Here is a 19,190-nt window from a genome sequence, read left to right as displayed (position 1 = left end):
AATAAATCAATTTGCAGCACGGTATGTGTGTTGTGACGAAACCTAAGCTCAAATTGTGGTTCTTATTAAAATATTTACGAGACAAATTTTGGCACCAGAACGGTATGTCAAAAAAAACACCATTACCTCCATTCGTCCTATTCGGCAGACATTGACGAATCGAATCTTTACCTACGCTTAAAAAACAATGGCTACGGCAATTCATATCAATTGTGTCCATGATAGTTTTAATAGTTCCAAATTTAAGCTTCTTATTGTATCGAACAACGTAACGTCTAACCTTTCATGTCGAGGTCGGTCGCCTCAGAGATAAAGAAATTTAGAAAATTTTTGCTACATTGTCTTTATAAGCTTAGCAAATCAGCAGTGAAATTGGTACCAGAGTTCACTTCCGTCCTAATTCAATCGCATCATAGGAATCGAGCCATTTTACGTAATGCGCACCTTCTTCGTAGTTAATGTAATTAATTTCCTTCCCCTCAATTACATTAGCTGCGGCGTGTGTGTGCGGCGCCGCGCGACTTCCCCACGCCCGGCCCGCGCCACGCGCTAGTTCAACTATCGCACGAGCAGGACAGGCATTGCACATGTACCCTGCTCATTGTTCTATTGAAATCGTGAAGCCTATTCCTTGCGATACTTCATGGACATTAAAACAATGAACGTGTACGCACGGTGACAACTCGACTGACTCCGCGCTAGTGAGATACTTCAACTAACAAATCTTTATCTGATTACCAGCTGGCTGGTATTGCTTTGATGTATATTGTTCTTGCACACCGTTTTAACTATTATCTGGTTATGTGCATCAATCATTGTCGAGCGAACCGATTCGGCTATCTGAAAGACATGACCGTAATTATTAGCAATAAGATTATTATTGATATACCTAAGATATCGAACGTCCCTTACCGAGTAAGGTAGATTATTAAAGAATTTTAATTTTTGACATCTCTGTGTTTAAAACAGATACCTACGATTAGAAAATCAATAAATCGTAACCCATCGTCCTAGTGACGTGACTCCTCGATTAGTTAAAGGTAGAATTCCGACAGTATTGTCTCTTCTAGCACAATAAAATAAAGAATGAATTAAGGAAGTTTGTAAATTATCTTGGAGTGGTCAATTTTTTACTTCTGTGTAAATATAAAATGCTTACCGCCGGGAGGAGCCCGACCTGCACCTCGCCACACTTATTTTATCATGTAACTATTGTTATGAGCGAGTCGCGCAGCGATACGTAATAAGCTTCAAGCAATAACATTAACGTGTGCTCGAGTTTCGCTTTTTATTACGAAACTGTCACTGAATCGTTGTGTGTTGGTTGTTTTCATTCGTTTTTACAATGCGTGAAAAAAAACGTGCTAGATGATTTACATATTGCAAAAGTCGATGTAATGTAAAGTTATTAAATGAGACGCTTAACCTTTTGCACATATTTTGAAATAATAATTACGGTTACAGATAACAAATATGTAGATACTTTTGTAAAAGCTGCACGGAACGTGGGCTGTCGAAATTCCCCATCGCTTGCACACGTTTCGTGCCAACAGACAAATATTTAAATTACTTCAGTTTACGTTACATTGCTGTATTGGACAACATCATCGTCGTGTTCAAACGTTTGAGGTTGGAGTCGAAGAAAATTATTTAGTCCTAGCCTTAATTTTCGGTTATATATTCGATCAAATACCAACCGAAAACAGTGTAAATGTAGAGAAAAATTTGGTGGTAGATGTTAGATAATTTGTTATCAGACATACACAGTAAAATTTCCACTGTATCACACATTTTAGTAGACCAAAATATGATTACCTACTTGTAAAAATGTGAAGCTGCTTTTCTGCGACATAGATATCCACGAAGTAAAGCGTAAACTCTACTTGGACTAAATAATTTTCTTCTCTCAAAAAGTATAAAGTATATTTTTGTTGATGATTACTGAATGTAAATCTAATTGTGTTGGTAAAACCAAACATTTTATCTACTATTAGGCATATTGGCACAAAAAAGTTGTGTTTAATTAAGTTTAGACAATAAGTTATGATATCATTGTATTATTTCTTTAAATAAAACTTATGACAAAAAGTGAGTTCAGTTTGCTGAATGAGAGAGGTTTAATTGAGTATTTATTATATTATATATATTGTTGAAGTTTGTACAAAATAAATTAAGTAAACGATAAAATATAGAACTTGACTGCTTTACTTTCTTTGTTTTATTTGAATGAAACCCAATCAAAATGTCTATATTTTCGTCAAGCTTACAATGAAGATCTGATTTACATCATTTCGTTAAATTTAAACTAAATATAACACGGGTAATACAGCCTGATGACTGAAATTTGAAAAGGGTTAAATTTGGTTAAATGTAACGGGTTATCATAGTATTAATATTTTGGTGACCATAAATTGTTATATTAAATCGATATGCAATTAAGTAATTTTGGGTGGGTATAAAAATAAAAATTAAGTAAGTAAGTAAACAGTAAATCATATTACCTTATACTTAGCTTTAAGAATAAGAAATTTAAGCAGCTTATTAATGATTAAATTGCAATAGCTACATATAATATTTGCTGAGAAAAACTACTATTTTTTAATGCAAACAAAAGCTTTTTGTGCTAGTCAGGTGAATGAAGAAATTGCTATAAAATAACAACAGCTCCTGTTCAAGAGTAAATATTAAATGCTGTTTTTTTTTTGTCTACAAGGCAAAGCTAAGGCCGAAAAGAGAGACTGTAGAAAAACATTTTTACGAATCGTATTTATTTTTCTCCATTCATTTTTGTAACATATCAGACTGAAGACTCTGAATTGAGATTGATTTGAAGAAGATTTAAGTACGCTTTGAAACGTTCTTACATCAAATTATCGATTCAGTAACCGGCCGTGCGACTTTTTCATCTAAGTTCGTAAGTCGTAACCAAGAAGCTTATATCTAATACACTGGAGATTTCAGTATGAACATTAACTTGTAACAAGAAAATATGACCTTGAATGACGCCTGTATGTTTTTTTATCCCTTTCATATAAAAAAAAACATACAGGCGTCATTCAAGGTCATATTTTCTTGCTGAATCTCCAGTGTATCTATACTAATATTATAAAGAGGAAAGGTTTGTATGTATGTATGTATGTATGGTTTTCACGCATAAACTACTGGACCGATTTTGATGAAATTTGGCACAGATAATCTTTAGACCCTGAGAAAGAACATAGGCTACCTTTTATTGCGAAATATGTACCACGGGCGAAGCCGGGGCGGACCGCTAGTTAGATATAAGCTTCTTGGTCGTAACCATAGAAATCCAAATAATAAGACACTAGAACTGCTTTATTGTCATAATTTGTATGAAAACCACTGTCGCCAAAATCAACACATTTAAACCGGTAGCTAAACAGTACACACAAGTAAACTATGCATTTTATTGGACAGCTTGATTTTAGTGAAAACTAACTTAAATATTAAATTCAGCTTTTTAATATGTATACTAACGCACTATTTTACGGTTTATTTTAGAATATCATCCCTAGGTAAGTAGGTACATGAGACGTTTCGTTTCTTTTTGCTCCAATACGAAAAAAAATCGGCTTTTCTACAACAGATGGCGTTAATTTTCAATAGATATAATTTTGAACATAAACTAAGACCTAAATACATAGAAATAAGAATGATATTTGTGTTAAACGTGATAATAAGAACGACTGTGTCATTTATTGTTATTTAGATTACTATGGGGACATTAGTATTACTTGTAAATATTCTATAATTTTCTTTAAAAAAACGGCATTATTTCTAACAAAAAATAATTAACGATGAAATGTTATACCTATATATGTATTATAATTACAACTACTATTAGTATAATTACAACTTGTGGAAGAATTTCTGCAATGGGAAATGCTGAAACACACCATGTTTACACACGCAAGTATCGAGAGCAACTGAACAGCGACGAACGCACTGGTGCCTTGGAAGTCACCTGAGTGGCGACAAGGTCACGCTCACTTACGACTTCTAGTGTCTTATTTAGATTTCTATGGTCGTAACACATTGTATCTCTACTCTACCATAGGTAGGAACACAACTCACTGTCGTAAGGACAAAATACTTATAGGAATAGGTAAATAGAAATAAAAGACATGTTCTATTTTTATTTCAATTTTATTTTTAAATAATATAACATGATATATAGGGGTATAACTGTACATTTTTGTAAACTACAATAGTGATGAAAACAAAAAATACATTTATAAGTAGTTAAGTAGGATAACTGATAACACAACCAAGTCTTTAGACACTTGAAAATTTTTAAAAGAAATTCCGACGTTACTTGATGTCGTCTGAAAAAAAGTATGCATTATTTTTCATTTTTTTGGTCTCAAAATATTCATAAACCACAGAGCTTGTCTTCCTGAAAGTCGCTGCAAAAGCGAAATTCTCGTTCTGTGTAGGTATAAGAGAATTATTGAGGATTTTCTCTAGGCGCCTTTTGTTGGAAATATTCTTAATAACGTTGTCGATGCTATTAACATATAGAAATGATGAAGTAGGTAATAAATAATATACATACATACATTCGAAAATAAGTGACTAATCGCTACATATTTATCTGCACACATAGTCCGGGATCCATCGCCCATTTTTGCAAGTGATTACTATCAAGCTAATTTTTCGTGAGTAACTTTATTTTGATGAGATGCCCAATAATTTCATGTATGAAACTCTCGATTGTGGTAGCTAACAGAGGAAACAAGGATAAAATATTTTGATTTGATGGTTCTCAAATATGGGCGATGGATCCCGGACTAACAATCTAGGTAATTTTTTAATTAAGTATCTAAGCTACAAAATAACAATGCAATTTTATGATTTACAAAATAAAGCCATTTATCTTGTTATAACTTAGTACCTACTGGCTAGCTAAAACTTATTGTCGTTGTGAGGATTGCAAAATTTTACTTTCGAGTGAGTATTCTATAGTAATAATGCCACAACTATCTATACTTTTTGCAACACAAATACCAATGTTTCAACGAATGTTTTATTCTATTTACTCGAATACCAAACACTCACCAAATAATGCATCAGGCCTTACCGGGTCTCGTAGGAGACGGCGCAAGAGCGTCCCTGAACAAATAACTTGTTAGGACCAGAATTACAGTTAAAAGCACAATAGTTTTCAGGCTGTAGGTAAGCATGTCTGCTTTTATTAATAAAATTATTTTATTTTATTTTCTCATATACACAGTTTTACTACTTGAAAAGCTAATTGCAGTAATATCAAAAAACTCAAATTAGATAGAGGTTTTATCAATATATTGAACTGTAGATATCTATTCAGAATACATAATACGGTAGAGTTGATTTTGTGTGCGAAGGATAAAGGATGTGGATAAGATAGATGTATAAAATAAAAAAGAAATTAGATGTTACTATTTTTATTTCCGTCTTAAGACAACTGTGTCATAAAGGACACACATACAAGATGCTCCTTATTTAGAATCATGAATATTAATCATATAAATATTTATACAGCATCTATATGTACAATGTATGTGTGGCGCACAAGTCCTCCCAGAATAACCCATAATAACTTATTTGGTATGACATCTATTTCATGCGCGACCAATTGCACAAATCTCGAAGCAAAAAGGAAGCAATTCGATTTTCGGATTATTCTCTTATACTGATACGCTTGCCATAATGCACTTGATCGCCTGAAATAGATGTTTAGGAGGACATATCTACACTATTCGATGTTCACTATGTGAACGCTTACAGCAAGCTTCGATTTAATTTACTTAAAGACGTTTACTGGCAGTGCAAACAACTTATGCACGATTTGAACCCAATATAGTTTAAAGACGAAGATATGTAGAACTAGTGTTTTATTGGGGAAACAGCAAGAAGGACTCCGAAAATATTTAGTTGCCGCGCTAACTCGTCGACTAATCTTAACCGTCGTCACGAAGGCAAATTATTGATTTATCTTAACCGTTACCCTACTACGCGTTAAACTCAGACGTGACTTAATTTAGCTTCATATTACCATTTACAGTAACAGTCATTGATTATGTATTATTATATTATACATCAGATACAAGTCGATAGCTTAAATTTACAGTGCAACAGTAAAGTGGCCATAGAGAATACACCACCAATCTTTAGAACTCCTCAAGCCGCCAGGCGCCAAATAAACATTGATCACAGAATAAAAACGCTATTGAGCTATCTTAATGTTAAAAGTCTGATAAATAGTATTCTAATAACAAAAATAGGACTTTTTGGTAAAAAATATTTTCAAGTTTCTTCCTTAATCCATAGAGATACAGTACGAAAATGTTGTGCCACTATTTCATTAAAATACAAATCGATGAGACGATTCTAGTAAATCAATTTACATGACATGATAAACTAAATGTTAATTATGAAAATAATAATGCACAATTTCAACTTCATAAAATTGACTAATCACTACACACTGAACTAAATAAAATTAAAATTCGTCAAGTGAAGTATACAAACATGCACATAATATATAATCAATACAATGACATTATCTCAAAGACGGATTTATTATTACTTTTTTTTTCATTTGACGAATCATATATGACTAAAATAAAAATAATGAATTATACAATAAAAAATCTATGTTTGTAAAGTCATCATCAATATGTTTTATCATACTGTTAGTAATTTGGGAGATCTGATTTATTATAAAAATATTCTTACAATTATTGAAACTAAGCATACTAACTTTTTTTTCAGTTTTCAAGAATGATAAAAATGATTGTTACATTGCTCGTACCATTACGAAACTAGAAAGAATTTTACGTCTAAATGTTAGCTAAATATTAATCGATTGTTTGTCATGTTACAATGTTCAGATCACACGGGCAAGGATTAAGTTAAAAACATGTTTCAGTATGATTATTTATTACATATTATTTTTATATATTCCTCAAAACATTTATGTACTTTGGTATTAATAACTAAACGAACGAAACGCGTCAAAAATAAGTAAACAATTTTGATATAATATACCTATAATAAAATTATAGTTATGAAGCTATAATATCAGATGCATGAATTTAAAATAAAATATTCTACTATTAACAATCAGAAACACGCTCGTGTTCAGCTTATTGTTTAAACCCCGTGTTGACTTCTTAATAATGAATGAAAGCGAAATGTTTCCAACCCCATGCCTATATTTACACAATCGAAATAAACTATATTATACTTGCAATAAACTATATTATATTGCAAGTATAATATAGTTTACGAAAACTACTCAGGGTTAGTGCAGACTCGGTTCAGTTAACTATGAACTCGCTAAACTGTATGAGGTTAAAATAAGCAATACAATTGCTACGTTGACTGTACCTTATTAAAAAAAAAATACGAAATGATTACATACATTAATTTCATTTTGACTCCGGTTTTACCAACTCTATTAAAAGTATCTCCATACATTTTCAATATTGCGGCGTGTTATAGAAATATAATTGATTATTCGATAAATACACGAAAGATTATTTTTTTGGGAAAAGTTTATTGATTTTGAAATATTAGAAAGATTGAATCATCTCGAGACGTGCACGGTTATACCACAATTATATGTCAAAGATATCGGCTGAAGTCATTCAGACTTGATGTTGCGCACAATTTCAACCAATCGGAACGTTCCATTGTGCGCGCCAAAAAGATACTTAGATGCTATTGGTCGATTACTTTATCGCCAGCGAGGCGTCGGCTATTTGATTGCGTGTCGGTATAAGCTCAAACGAGTATAAATGTAACTTCAGTTGTGGTACAATGTAGTGTGTAATGTGCTGTGTGAGAGATGAGCTGACAAAATTTACTCTGTGTAGTCCCAGCAGTCCTTTTCATAGCCTTCGTGGACGTGCTCCAACAAAACTTTACGTCTGCTGTCGCAATACCTGTAAATAGAGATGTTATATGAAGTTAAGTTTTTGACGTGACAACGTCTTATAATTCGATAGAGCCGCCTGCACGCACGAAAAAACATGACTCATGCGGCGTTACCTCGCTCTGAGGCGTTCCGTGTAAAGCTTGAAGTGCGAGTGAGAGCGCGGAACGAGTGACAAAGAAGCACAATCGGACGTTGTCACGTTCAACTATCGTCAGTAAACTGATTTTACAGACAACCAATTTTTTTTCTAAAATATGGCAAATGAAAAAAAAACGAACTTTAAATCTAGGCAAAAATCACAGAACTAGAGTGTGTGAAAAACCAAACCCTTTATAACTATGGTTTGGAAACTATCTCGACTCAAACCATTTTCAACTTTTTTTAAGGCACAAGGAAAATTATGAAGAGAAGAAATGTAAAAATCACAAGAATAATAGAAAAAATCTATACTAATATTATAAAGCTGAAGAGTTTGTTTGTTTGTTTGTTTGTTTGAACGCGCTAATCTCGGGAACTACTGGTCCGATTTGAAAAATTCTTTCGGTGTTAGATAGCTCATTTATCAAGGAAGGCTATAGGCTATATACCATCTCGCTACGACCAACAGGAGAGGAGCCACGGGGGTGAAACCGCGCGGAGCGGCTAGTAATATATAACGACCTATATTTGTAACTATATTCTTGCAAATAAACGTAATTTAAATTTGAATATTGCTGAGCAACATCCGCTGGGGCAATTGCTATTATAATAAGGAAAAAGGGGGTAGGCTTATTAGTTACTCACCGGTACTTGTCCTGCACCTTCTGCTTGATGTCGGCGAGGTTCTCGCTGGTGATGTCCCGCTCGAGGTACTCGCTGAGGGTCTCGGTGGCGGACTCCAGGTCGCGCTGGTTGTCCTCGAATATCACCGACTGGTTATTCTTGCGCAGGTAGTACGCGAACACGTACGTGTACATCAGCGTCTGCCGGCACTGGCACAGGATGTCCACCGCCTTCTTCAGGAATTGCACCTGCACCCACGGATTTTTGTTTTAAAATTCAGTCTGTCTCGGGTGTTCGTCTCGTTCGGACTAATCGGCGCGCGATGTCGTTGACCTCGGTTAATAACGGTTCCGAGTTAGTGAATAAGTTAGTTATCAATGAATTATTAACTTTTGTGCAAAATAAGCATGAGGTGATGGACAGTGAAAGTCTAGCGAGAATATGTGCTACAGCCTTTACGAAGGAAGATATCGAAATAGCTAAGACGATTTTGTTTAAATGTACGGATAAACGCAATATCAAGCGTAAAAACAAGGATGGAAAAAACGATAAGGATCTTTATGATATGATTGAAATATTCAAGATTGTTGAACCAGAGAAGCTACCTATTTTTGTTGCACGGAATTTGAATAAACTGCCACCAATTACGTTCGACCATGTAGACGTAAGTAGGCTGTTAAAGGATATTCTAATCATCCAAAATGATATAATAAATATTAAGAATACGTATGTAACGAATGATCAGCTGTCTAAAGTAAGAGAGGAATGCATTAAAAGTCGATCGGGCAGTGAAAGTTTTAATACTCATTTACTAAACAACAGCTTTAAAAATATAAATCGGAAGCGCGGTGCCTATATTGTGTGTAATAATGAATCAGATGATTCATGTTATCTATCTCCTAAGCCGACGCTAGCGCATTGTTCGCAAACAAAGGAAGTTAACGACCCGAGTGCGGAGCAACCACCTCGCTCGCGCACGGAAGAACGTTGCAATGTGGCTGTCTCGGTCGCACCTAAGCCTATTACGTCGTCGTCGCCGGCTGGGCGCGTGGAGGCCCGCACCGCGGTTTCTTCACTTGAGCAGCCGTTATCGAGTACGCATGCACTGAGACGGAACGCAAAGGCGAGTGGCCTCACAGCTGTTGGTGAATCACGCGCTATTCTATTGAATTCAAACCAATGCGATGCGCGAGCTTCGTTCGCTGATATTGTGCGTTCTGAAGGATTAAGTAACGTAAATATGGATTCAAACTGGACTATTGTTCAAAAGAAAAATAAAAATAGATACAGATTTATTGGTCAAAAAGGAAAAGCTTTAACTAATGCGGAGAGTAAATTCAAGGCCGCCGAAATAAAAATTCCTTTGTTTATAAATAATGTTGATAAGGCTACCTCGCTTTTAGACATATCAAACTATATTAAGGATAAAACGCAAGTGGACGTAAACATTGAAGCAATAAAAATGAAACAGGAAAAGGAATATAATGCTTATAAAGTATTTGTGCCTAGGCACAAATTGGAGCTATTTTTGGATAATACTCTATGGCCTGAAGGTATTTCCTTTCGTCGTTTTGTACACTTCAGACACAGACTGCATGATACAGATAAGTTATATAGTAAGAACCAAAATGGCCAACAATAGTGCACCAAGACTACAATGTAAATTTATTACTTTTAACTGTAAGTCGGCCATACGTTCTGTAGATTATATTAGGCAATTATGCCAACAGGCCGACATACTAGCTCTGCAGGAAACGTGGCTATTTCCGCATGACTTGCAGTTCTTGGGGAGTATAAACCGCGACTACGGGTTTACGGGAACGTCAGCTGTCGATACCTCGGCTGGTATCATAAGAGGAAGGCCTCACGGTGGAGTGGGGTTACTGTGGCGTAAAAGTGCGTTTAAGGCAGTGTCTGTAATTACGTGCAATAGTGTGCGGCTAGCCGCAATAAGTGTTCAGGTGTATGACAGGTCATTTCTAGTTTTTTCAGTGTATATGCCCGTTGATAACAGTGAGAACTTACCTGACTTTACAGAGTGCTTAAGTGAAATAAGTGCTATTATTGACAGTACAAATATCGCCTCTGTTTTTATTTTAGGAGATTTTAATGCACACCCACACACACTGTTTGGTAGGGAACTATTGAAATTTTGTCAAGACCAAAAATGGGTGTGCGCTGATATGTTAAAATTAGGTATTATGTCTGACACGTTCACATTTGTTAGTGACGCACATGGAACTACACGATGGCTCGATCACTGCGTTGTGACCAAGGCAGCTTGGCGTTCTGTTTGTGATGTTAATGTTCATTACAATTCCACATGGTCTGATCATCTACCTCTTGAGATTAATTGTAACATTAATGTTCTGCAACCTGAATCTAGTGTTAATTTATCCAGCCTAAGCAAGGTGTTGTGGGGTGATCGTAATTGTAGCCAAATAAATCATTACCACAGCCTATGTCAATCGCACTTTAAAAATGTTAATTTGCCAATTGAATTGAGTGACTGTTATGATAAAATGTGTAAAGATAGACAACACACGATAATTATAGATAAAATGTATTCTAATATTATAAGTATTATGTCAGAAGCCGCGGTGGCCAGTCATATCTGTACGTCTGGTCATCGTCATCATAGGAAGCGAGTGGTTGGCTGGAACAAACATGTGCATCCTCTGCATCGAAAAGCACGTTTTTTCTTTAAGGAATGGTTGATCTGTGGCCGGCCTAATACCGGGCCTATCTACAATAACATGGCTGAATCACGTAGAGAGTTTAAGAAAAAACTAAAATGGTGCCAAAATAACGAGCAAATGATGAAAATGGATGTTCTGGCCTCGCTACACGCTAAAAGGGACTTCAAAAATTTCTGGAAACAAACTAATAAGATGAACCATAGAACAGGAATTCCTCTCAGTGTCGGTGACGCTACTGACGCCATGAGCATAGCCAACTTGTTTAGGGATCATTTTAGAGTCGAACCGTTAAGCCAGCGGCAGCAAGTGTCCAGCACTGAGAACCGTCCGTCTGTTTGTAATCCGGTCCAAATCACGGCGATAGAGGTGGCGTCGGTAATTAAAAACATGGTTAGAGGTAAATCCCCTGGACATGACGGTCTCAGTGTTGAGCATTTGGTCAATGCTGGCTCTCATTTGCCGCGAATTTTGGCTATGTTTTTCACACTATGCATTAGGCACTCATATTTGCCGAAAGATTGTATTAAAACTGTGGTCGTGCCAATACTTAAAAATAAAACAGGCGACTCTTCGGATAAGTCGAACTATAGACCCATCTCTTTGGCCACGATATTGGCGAAAGTGTTGGACGGTTTGCTGGACAGATATTTATGCAAACACCTAAAGTTGGACGAGGCACAGTTTGGCTTTAGAGCCGGTTCGTCTACCGAAACTGCTGTTTATTGTCTAAAGCAAACGGTCCAATACTACACAAAGAGGAAAACCCCCGTATATGCCTGTTTTCTAGATCTATCAAAGGCCTTTGAGATGGTGTCGTATGATCTCCTTTGGCAGAAGTTAAGGAATAAAACGGAGCTTCCAGAAGAGTTAATTGGTGTTTTTGAGTATTGGTATGGCCACCAGATTAATTCGGTGAGGTGGAATAATGTGTTCTCTGAACCGTATGGGTTGGAGTGCGGAGTGAGACAGGGGGGGTTGACGTCTCCTCGGCTCTTTAACTTTTATGTGGATGAGCTGATTGTCGGGCTCAATAGAACTGGTGTCGGCTGCTCGATTGACGGTAAATTTGTCAACAACTTAAGTTACGCAGACGACATGGTTTTGTTGGCTCCATCAATCAGTGCGTTACGAAAGCTTTTAGAAAAGTGTGAAGATTTTGCCGTGGCCCACGGGCTCAGATATAATGTAAAGAAGAGTAACCTTTTAGTGTTTCAATCGCGTGGTTTTAGAGTTGACTCAGTCCCGCCGGTGTTTCTCGACAATACACCTTTACAGAGGGTCTCTCAATACAAGTATCTGGGCCACTGGGTCACGGATGAACTCGTGGATGATGCCGACATTGAGAGGGAGAGGAGGGCGTTGGCCGTCAGGGGTAACATGCTGGCCCGTAGGTTTGCACGCTGCTCTCGCGAAGTAAAGGTGAGTCTGTTTAAAGCGTTTTGCCAATCGTTTTACACGTGTAGCCTATGGGTTAGCTACACCCAGAGAGCGATCAATACCCTCCGGGTGCAATATAATAATATGTTTAGGATGTTGCTGGGGTTGCCGAGATACTGCAGTGCGTCAGGAATGTTTGCGGAGGCGCGCACTGACGGGTTCCACGCAATCATGCGGAAAAGAGCAGCATCCATGTTGCGCCGTGTCCGGCAATCGTCCAGCAGCATCCTATCTCTTTTCGTGGATAGATGGGAAAGCAATGTCTTGAGACATTGGAATAAAATCCATGTCTCAAGCACATTATGATTTAAAATAGTATTGTTGAAAATGAATTGTGTAATTTTAATACTAACATAGTTTTTTAAGGTAACATGATACTAACAATTATATGGATATTGCAATTATCTGAATTAAATTAAATAAATAAAAATAAATAAAAAATTAAAGTGTAGAGAGATGGCAATACTTTATCTTGTATGTGGGCGGTAGGAATTATAAACTGTTTGCGATTTAATCTCATATATTTAATAATATGTTACAGCGGATAACCAGCAATTTATATTATAATTATTGGGCTATATGTAAAAATAAATTAATGCAAAAAATGATACTCCATATTTTTCTCATACCGCGACGATTCGCCCCTCTATAACACACTAAAAATTTTAACGAACATAGTTAATGCACCAATTTGCAGTGAAACAGACCTCGATCCAGCTCATGTTGTGCTGCTGCATCTCCTCCATCTTCTCCTTGACGGACGCGTACAGCTTGGACTCGAAGCGCAGCGACTGCATGTGGTTCATGTACCGGTTGCAGTAGAACAGGTAGCGCTGCAGTGCGGCGCGCGAACGCTCTTGCGCGTCCCGTGCCGCCTTCGCTTCGTCTTCGTCGTATCTGTAACACATATAAATAGTAGTTACCTAAAAATTAAAAAAAAAATCGAAATTTGTTGAGGAGTTGAAGGTTTTTGAAGTGCAACTTCTTTATGCGCTTTGAGAGTAAAATTTCAAGGTCACGTCATGGCACTACCGTAACTTCATGGAGTGAGGCAATGATTTGGTATCTTTGAATCTGGCCAAAGAAGTTTCGGCACACACGCCCTTTTTTTTCTTAAAAAATTGCCATTTCTTTCTCTCTAGGACAAAGTACAAAATGGACATTAGCAATGCACTCAAAAATGTTTATTCACCTGTTACAATTGTACCAGCTACTGCCATGGGGCTCCCAGGGCCCGAGGCACACCCAGCAGAAGTCGGCCTTGCAGTTCTGGTTCTTGCACACCATGTGGTTGCATCCACCATCTTTCTCTATTGTCACGTTGCACTTTGGACATTCCTTCGTGTTCGCGGCTATCCAGTTTGACGTTTCCGAGTCATCGTCGCACTTCTGCAAATAATATGAAATTGTTCCAATCACTATGAAAAGTAGATAGAATGTTTGTAGAATTTAAAAGTTTTATTGAATTAATTTTTCACTCACTTTGCAATCAATTAATTAATCTTTACAGAAAGTGAACACAACATAGATAAACGTTTTTGATTGTCTATATCAGATAATTACTTTCCTCAATCTACAATGAATACCAACCAATATTATGCCGACAATACAGTATTTATCTTATTTTTATTTCCCCGCTCTATATACCACGTCCATTTTACACCACTACAGTTAATTAATTACTATATAATCGTGGTGTGGCTACCTTAATCCACTTCCTAAGCAGACAACACCGCACGGGATCGTGCCAGTTCTCCCCACACGCGAAGCAGAAGGTATGCGTGCAACGGCACGTCACCGGGGCCGCCTCTACGTATGCCACTTTGATGGCATTGCTGCAGTCTGGTGACGGACACCAACGGAGCAGTCTATTGCACTGGGGAAAAGAAAATGAAATGATAAGAAATTGAGTAATGACAAAAAACACCTTATTTGTATAGACCATATTCATAAACGAAGTATTTTGGCAGTATAATCACATTAAAATTATGACACTTTAAATATAGCATCCTGCACACAGTTTCATTTCTTCTTGTTTACCATTATAAAATTATGCACACCCAAATGAATGCATTTTCGATTTTATTCTAACCAAATAACAATACATTTCATGCCAGCAATTCATTTAAATATTTATTCCATGTCAACAAATCACCTCTCCTGAACAATTATCAAATCCCAAAGTAAATCAAACAATGACACATAAGTAGGACGAACCTCCACAAAGCTATTAGTGATGATGTGCTGGTACTTGAGCTTGACGCGCGGGTCGCGGACCAGCCGCATCACCGTCGCGTCGTCCACCAGGATGTCGCACGCGTGCGCCGCGCACGCGATCGTCTGCCCCTGATATATTGCTCACTTGTTAAATTTATTTTTTACATACATAGATTCCTTACAGCTATTTGTATTACAATATTTATAATTAACTTTAACAAAACAATACGCCAATAAAAAGGAATACCAATAATAAGACAATTAATGTGACAGTAGTTTTACATTAATAATTATAACAATGATAAAGTGAAAAAAATTATTATTTGATTCAAAGTAAATCACAATTTTGAACACGCTTTTAAAACTTGGTACACTTATCAAGGATCAATATTATTGAATTTTGTTTAGTTCTTTTTTTTAACCTATGTAAATAAATTCAGTAAATAAAGGTACTGTTTTGGACCATTCATATTTGTGTGAAAATAGTGATTAATATTTATAATTTTGTCTTATGAATGCTTGCAACCATGCTCTGAAAAACATAGACACAATCTCGCTTAGAAGTAAATTTTTAACATAAATGTAAAATAATGAATTTATCTATATATTGATATGGTGGTGTACTTACTAATCCTTCTTCCATAATTTTTGTTGTTAAATATTCACACCAGCATTGTGTACAAAACCTGTGTCCACACTCCAAGCCTGTCATCATCTGTAAACATGAAAACATTATCAAAAATACCATAAAATATAAGAAAATGTTGATTTTACATTAAATTTATTTTTATTTATTTTATTTATATTTGTTTATAAAAATAATACATACTGCAGTTGGTAAAATAGAAAAACAAATTTCACACTCTTCAGTTCCCGAAGTTGATATCCGCCTTGGTAGCTGAAAAAAGCATTTTTTTTATAATAGAAACAGTTATCCACGATCATTAATAATAAAAAAATTATCTTTGGTTTATATGACCTGACCTGAATAAATTAGAAATTAGCGAATGAATCAAACTAATCTCAACTTTGTAAACAAAATATATTTCACAATAATAATGTGCGCTATAGGCATTAATGAGTCATCAAATGTCACAATTATGTGAAAAAGTTGTGATAATCTTTTTTTCCTGAACATAATATAAAATATATATAATAATGTGAGTATAAAGCTAAGTAAAATATAAATATTTCATACACATTGGCATTTTTCTATGTATTGTAGGTGTTTTGAAGCCATGCAACATCTTATATCCATAAATAATCCACTTTCATTTACCTTTGGCCTCTGTATAACTGGTTTCCTAAATGGATTTATAACTCTAGCCTCTGCGAACAGTTGATCCTGGTCGCCATCATAAAACCGTTCCATTAGTTTCTCCTTATCCCATTTGAAGTGATTAAGAAGTATACGGGTTGTTGTAGCGGGTATCTAGAGAAAAATGTTTATTGTAACTTACAATATACTGTTTTTAATTATAGCCAAGAGCAGTAAAAAAGAAAAACACATTGTTAAATGAGTTTAGAATAAAAGGAAAAGTTTAAATTTTATACAACACAAGTAATATATGGGACCTACATCTGTGTGCACATAGAATTTATGACCTATATTACAATAAGATCATGTAAAATTAAGTTTTGAAAAACAATAAATACTTAAATAATATCTACAAATATATTTGCAATGCTGTCATGGTACTTATAAAATACACTAAAAGATTAACAAAAAAACTTGAGGGTTGTCAAGGGAAACCCAGACGGAACAAAGTATTAAGTTAGAGAGAGAGATAAATTGAGAAAGACGTGTATGCCGCACGGCTTACAACTATAGCAAAAAGTGTTATTTCAACTCTTCATCTTAATTTTTTTCTGTCTAGCCCCGATAAATACAATAACGAATTGCGTTCCAAATTGTGAATGGAACAATTAAACAACAAAGGGTACTTTGCTGCAAATTCTTACTAAATTGTCTTATGTTTCTATACATACAATAATTGTTGTACTTTTTGTAGTTTTTGAAAACAAACAACTTATGACATTCAAATAAGTTAAAAAACATTTGCTTGGCCTATCACTTTAATGTCTTCAACCATTAAAATACAACATACATTATAAAATTAATTTAATAGTTAATGATAATATCCAGCTTAAGTAAAAATATAAATAATTACTTAAATAACTTTAATTACAATAAGTATAATATAATAATACTGTATAATACTTTAATACTAATTTACTAATACTGTATAATAATTTAAAACTAACTAAACTTATATGCTTTGTAACAATAATTTGAATTGACATACTTACAGAAGAATTACAACATAGTTTAACAGATTTGGGCCAATTAACTTCAACTCATAGATAATTTTGTTATGATTTACATACATCAACCATAGAATAAAACACAAACATGTAATAAGTAAATTATGGAAGAAACATTTCAGACAATAATTACTCATTCTATAAATGACTCATTTTCCTACATCTTTCTTTTTGTTTTTTATTCTTTGACACATAAATATTAGTTGCTAACAAAATACTACCTAATTAGAAGCTAGTCAGATATTATGTATGGCAGTAAGATAAAGTACATTTTATATGGTAATATAGTTTGGGGTGATAATACTATAAATTACAGCACAAAAGAAGTAAACCAATGGACGAGTAACCTCATTCAATCTGACCATTGTTTACCACTAACATACTGACCTCGACAACTGTGTTCACTTCTTTGATGCAATCGACCATGTGTTGAACAATTTCCTCTGTCGATAACACTTCGTATGGATATTCCTCAAGTTCCGTCTGTCGTTCCCTTGTACTGTGAGTCTCGTCCATGACAAAGTCGACATCGTCTCCACTGGACACATTACCAGAATCAACATCGTCCTTTGTATCATCTTCAGAATCCATCGTCGATATTATTAAATTATAAACTAGGCAATAAAGGTACAGGCAATAACTTCTAATGATGAAATAATTACACCTAAGATTTAGGAAAGGTCAACAATGAAGAAAATAGTTCACCCACGGGCTGCCAAAATCTCTGACGTACAAGTAGGCAATAGCTAGTGTCTATGCCATGACGTTACTCTGCAAACGATGAATGTCTCTGGTTAGCCCATTAGTCGCTTGTTTTTTAGGGTGTGTGTTCATTTGTATTGTTTATTTTGTACTTGCAACGTACTAGTTTCTATTGGACTTAAAATAATTATATGTATTTAATCATGACTGCTTTGAATTTAATTTTAAACTTTGCTTTATTGATTTTTGTAGACGTTCTTGATTAATTATCTCTTTTATAAGGAAGAAATGGAAATTTAACACTTATTAAAATAAATATAGGCCGAAACCTACAGGTAATGATACAAGAAGCTCAATGAAGCTTGTCTAGCTCTCGGAGCAATTAGCTTGATAATTGCTCCGAGGTCTAGCTGGTCAAAGCAAAAAATATATGCTTCTTCCTTAGACACAACACAAATAAAAAATATTATTTTAATTCAAATGCAAAAATATTAAAGAGATATTGAAATCAGAGTGGTAATCAGTCTGTTTTGCTTTATCAGATAAAATATTACCACCGACATAGATGAATTTCGGAATGAAAATACTAAAAAGTAATATAATATTTTATTATTCGTGGATTAGTGAAATTGTGGGACTCTGCCAAAGTTATTTTATACTTTATTGTGCTTAATAATTGTCATAGAAAAATTGATCATTATAATTAGGGAATAATAAAACTAATAATAATTATAACAATGTTTTTTTTTTAATTTTTCTTAACAAATGCTTCATAATATAATGTTTATCTATATTATTTTAATAAATATAAAAATAATTATAAATAAGTATTTATTTGCTTATACCACACCCCGGACACTCCATACAAAATGATCGTTTTGACAGTCACACTGTAGAGACTGCAAATGTGTGTGTTAACGCTTTATGGTTGGCACATTTGTGACTAGCGTAAAAAAAAATTCGCGTTTTTCTGATGAAATACATCCGTAAACAGCACAATATCTAACCATTTTCTACGAAAAACGATAATCACAAATCCAAAATAATAAAATTACTTTAAGTCAATTTGATTAATGTTGTCAATCTTCGTTGCGTATCGTCCTTGC

The 19,190-nt window shown here is 34.9% G+C and overlaps 1 protein-coding gene across 1 annotated transcript; it reads right to left on the bottom strand.

Moving 5' to 3' along the window:
• Positions 1-5,428: 5,428 nt before the first annotated feature.
• On the bottom strand, positions 5,429-18,128 carry ari-1 (E3 ubiquitin-protein ligase ariadne-1). Its single transcript, XM_090112874.1, has 10 exons — positions 17,770-18,128; positions 16,337-16,489; positions 15,887-15,955; positions 15,686-15,772; positions 15,058-15,186; positions 14,546-14,716; positions 14,033-14,229; positions 13,548-13,737; positions 8,726-8,952; positions 5,429-7,949 (listed from the first exon to the last, which is right to left on the bottom strand). Exons 1-10 carry the CDS (start codon positions 17,971-17,973, stop codon positions 7,868-7,870), a joined length of 1,509 nt encoding a protein of 502 aa, XP_089969000.1. The 5' UTR covers positions 17,974-18,128; the 3' UTR covers positions 5,429-7,867.
• Between the last annotated feature and the right edge of the window lie 1,062 nt (positions 18,129-19,190).

Source organism: Colias eurytheme, chromosome 19, assembly GCF_061535395.1.
Source record: "Colias eurytheme isolate Ceu_HAF_F1 chromosome 19, ilColEury1 Martin Lab GWU primary, whole genome shotgun sequence".
Taxonomy (NCBI): Eukaryota; Metazoa; Arthropoda; class Insecta; order Lepidoptera; family Pieridae; genus Colias; species Colias eurytheme.
The sequence above is the reverse complement of the archived record's forward strand: the minus strand, read 5'-3'. Positions and strand labels throughout refer to the sequence as shown.

Excerpts from the sequence above, each read along its gene's own strand:
- ari-1 (XM_090112874.1), bottom strand. The coding sequence starts at position 17,973 with ATGGATTCTGAAGATGATACAAAGGACGATGTTGATTCTGGTAATGTG. Across the intron at positions 13,738-14,032 it reads AGCTGGTACAATTGTAACAG|ATACGACGAAGACGAAGCGA; the intron begins GTGAATAAACAT and ends TATGTGTTACAG. Across the intron at positions 7,950-8,725 it reads AAGGTGCAGGACAAGTACCG|GTATTGCGACAGCAGACGTA; the intron begins GTGAGTAACTAA and ends CTCTATTTACAG.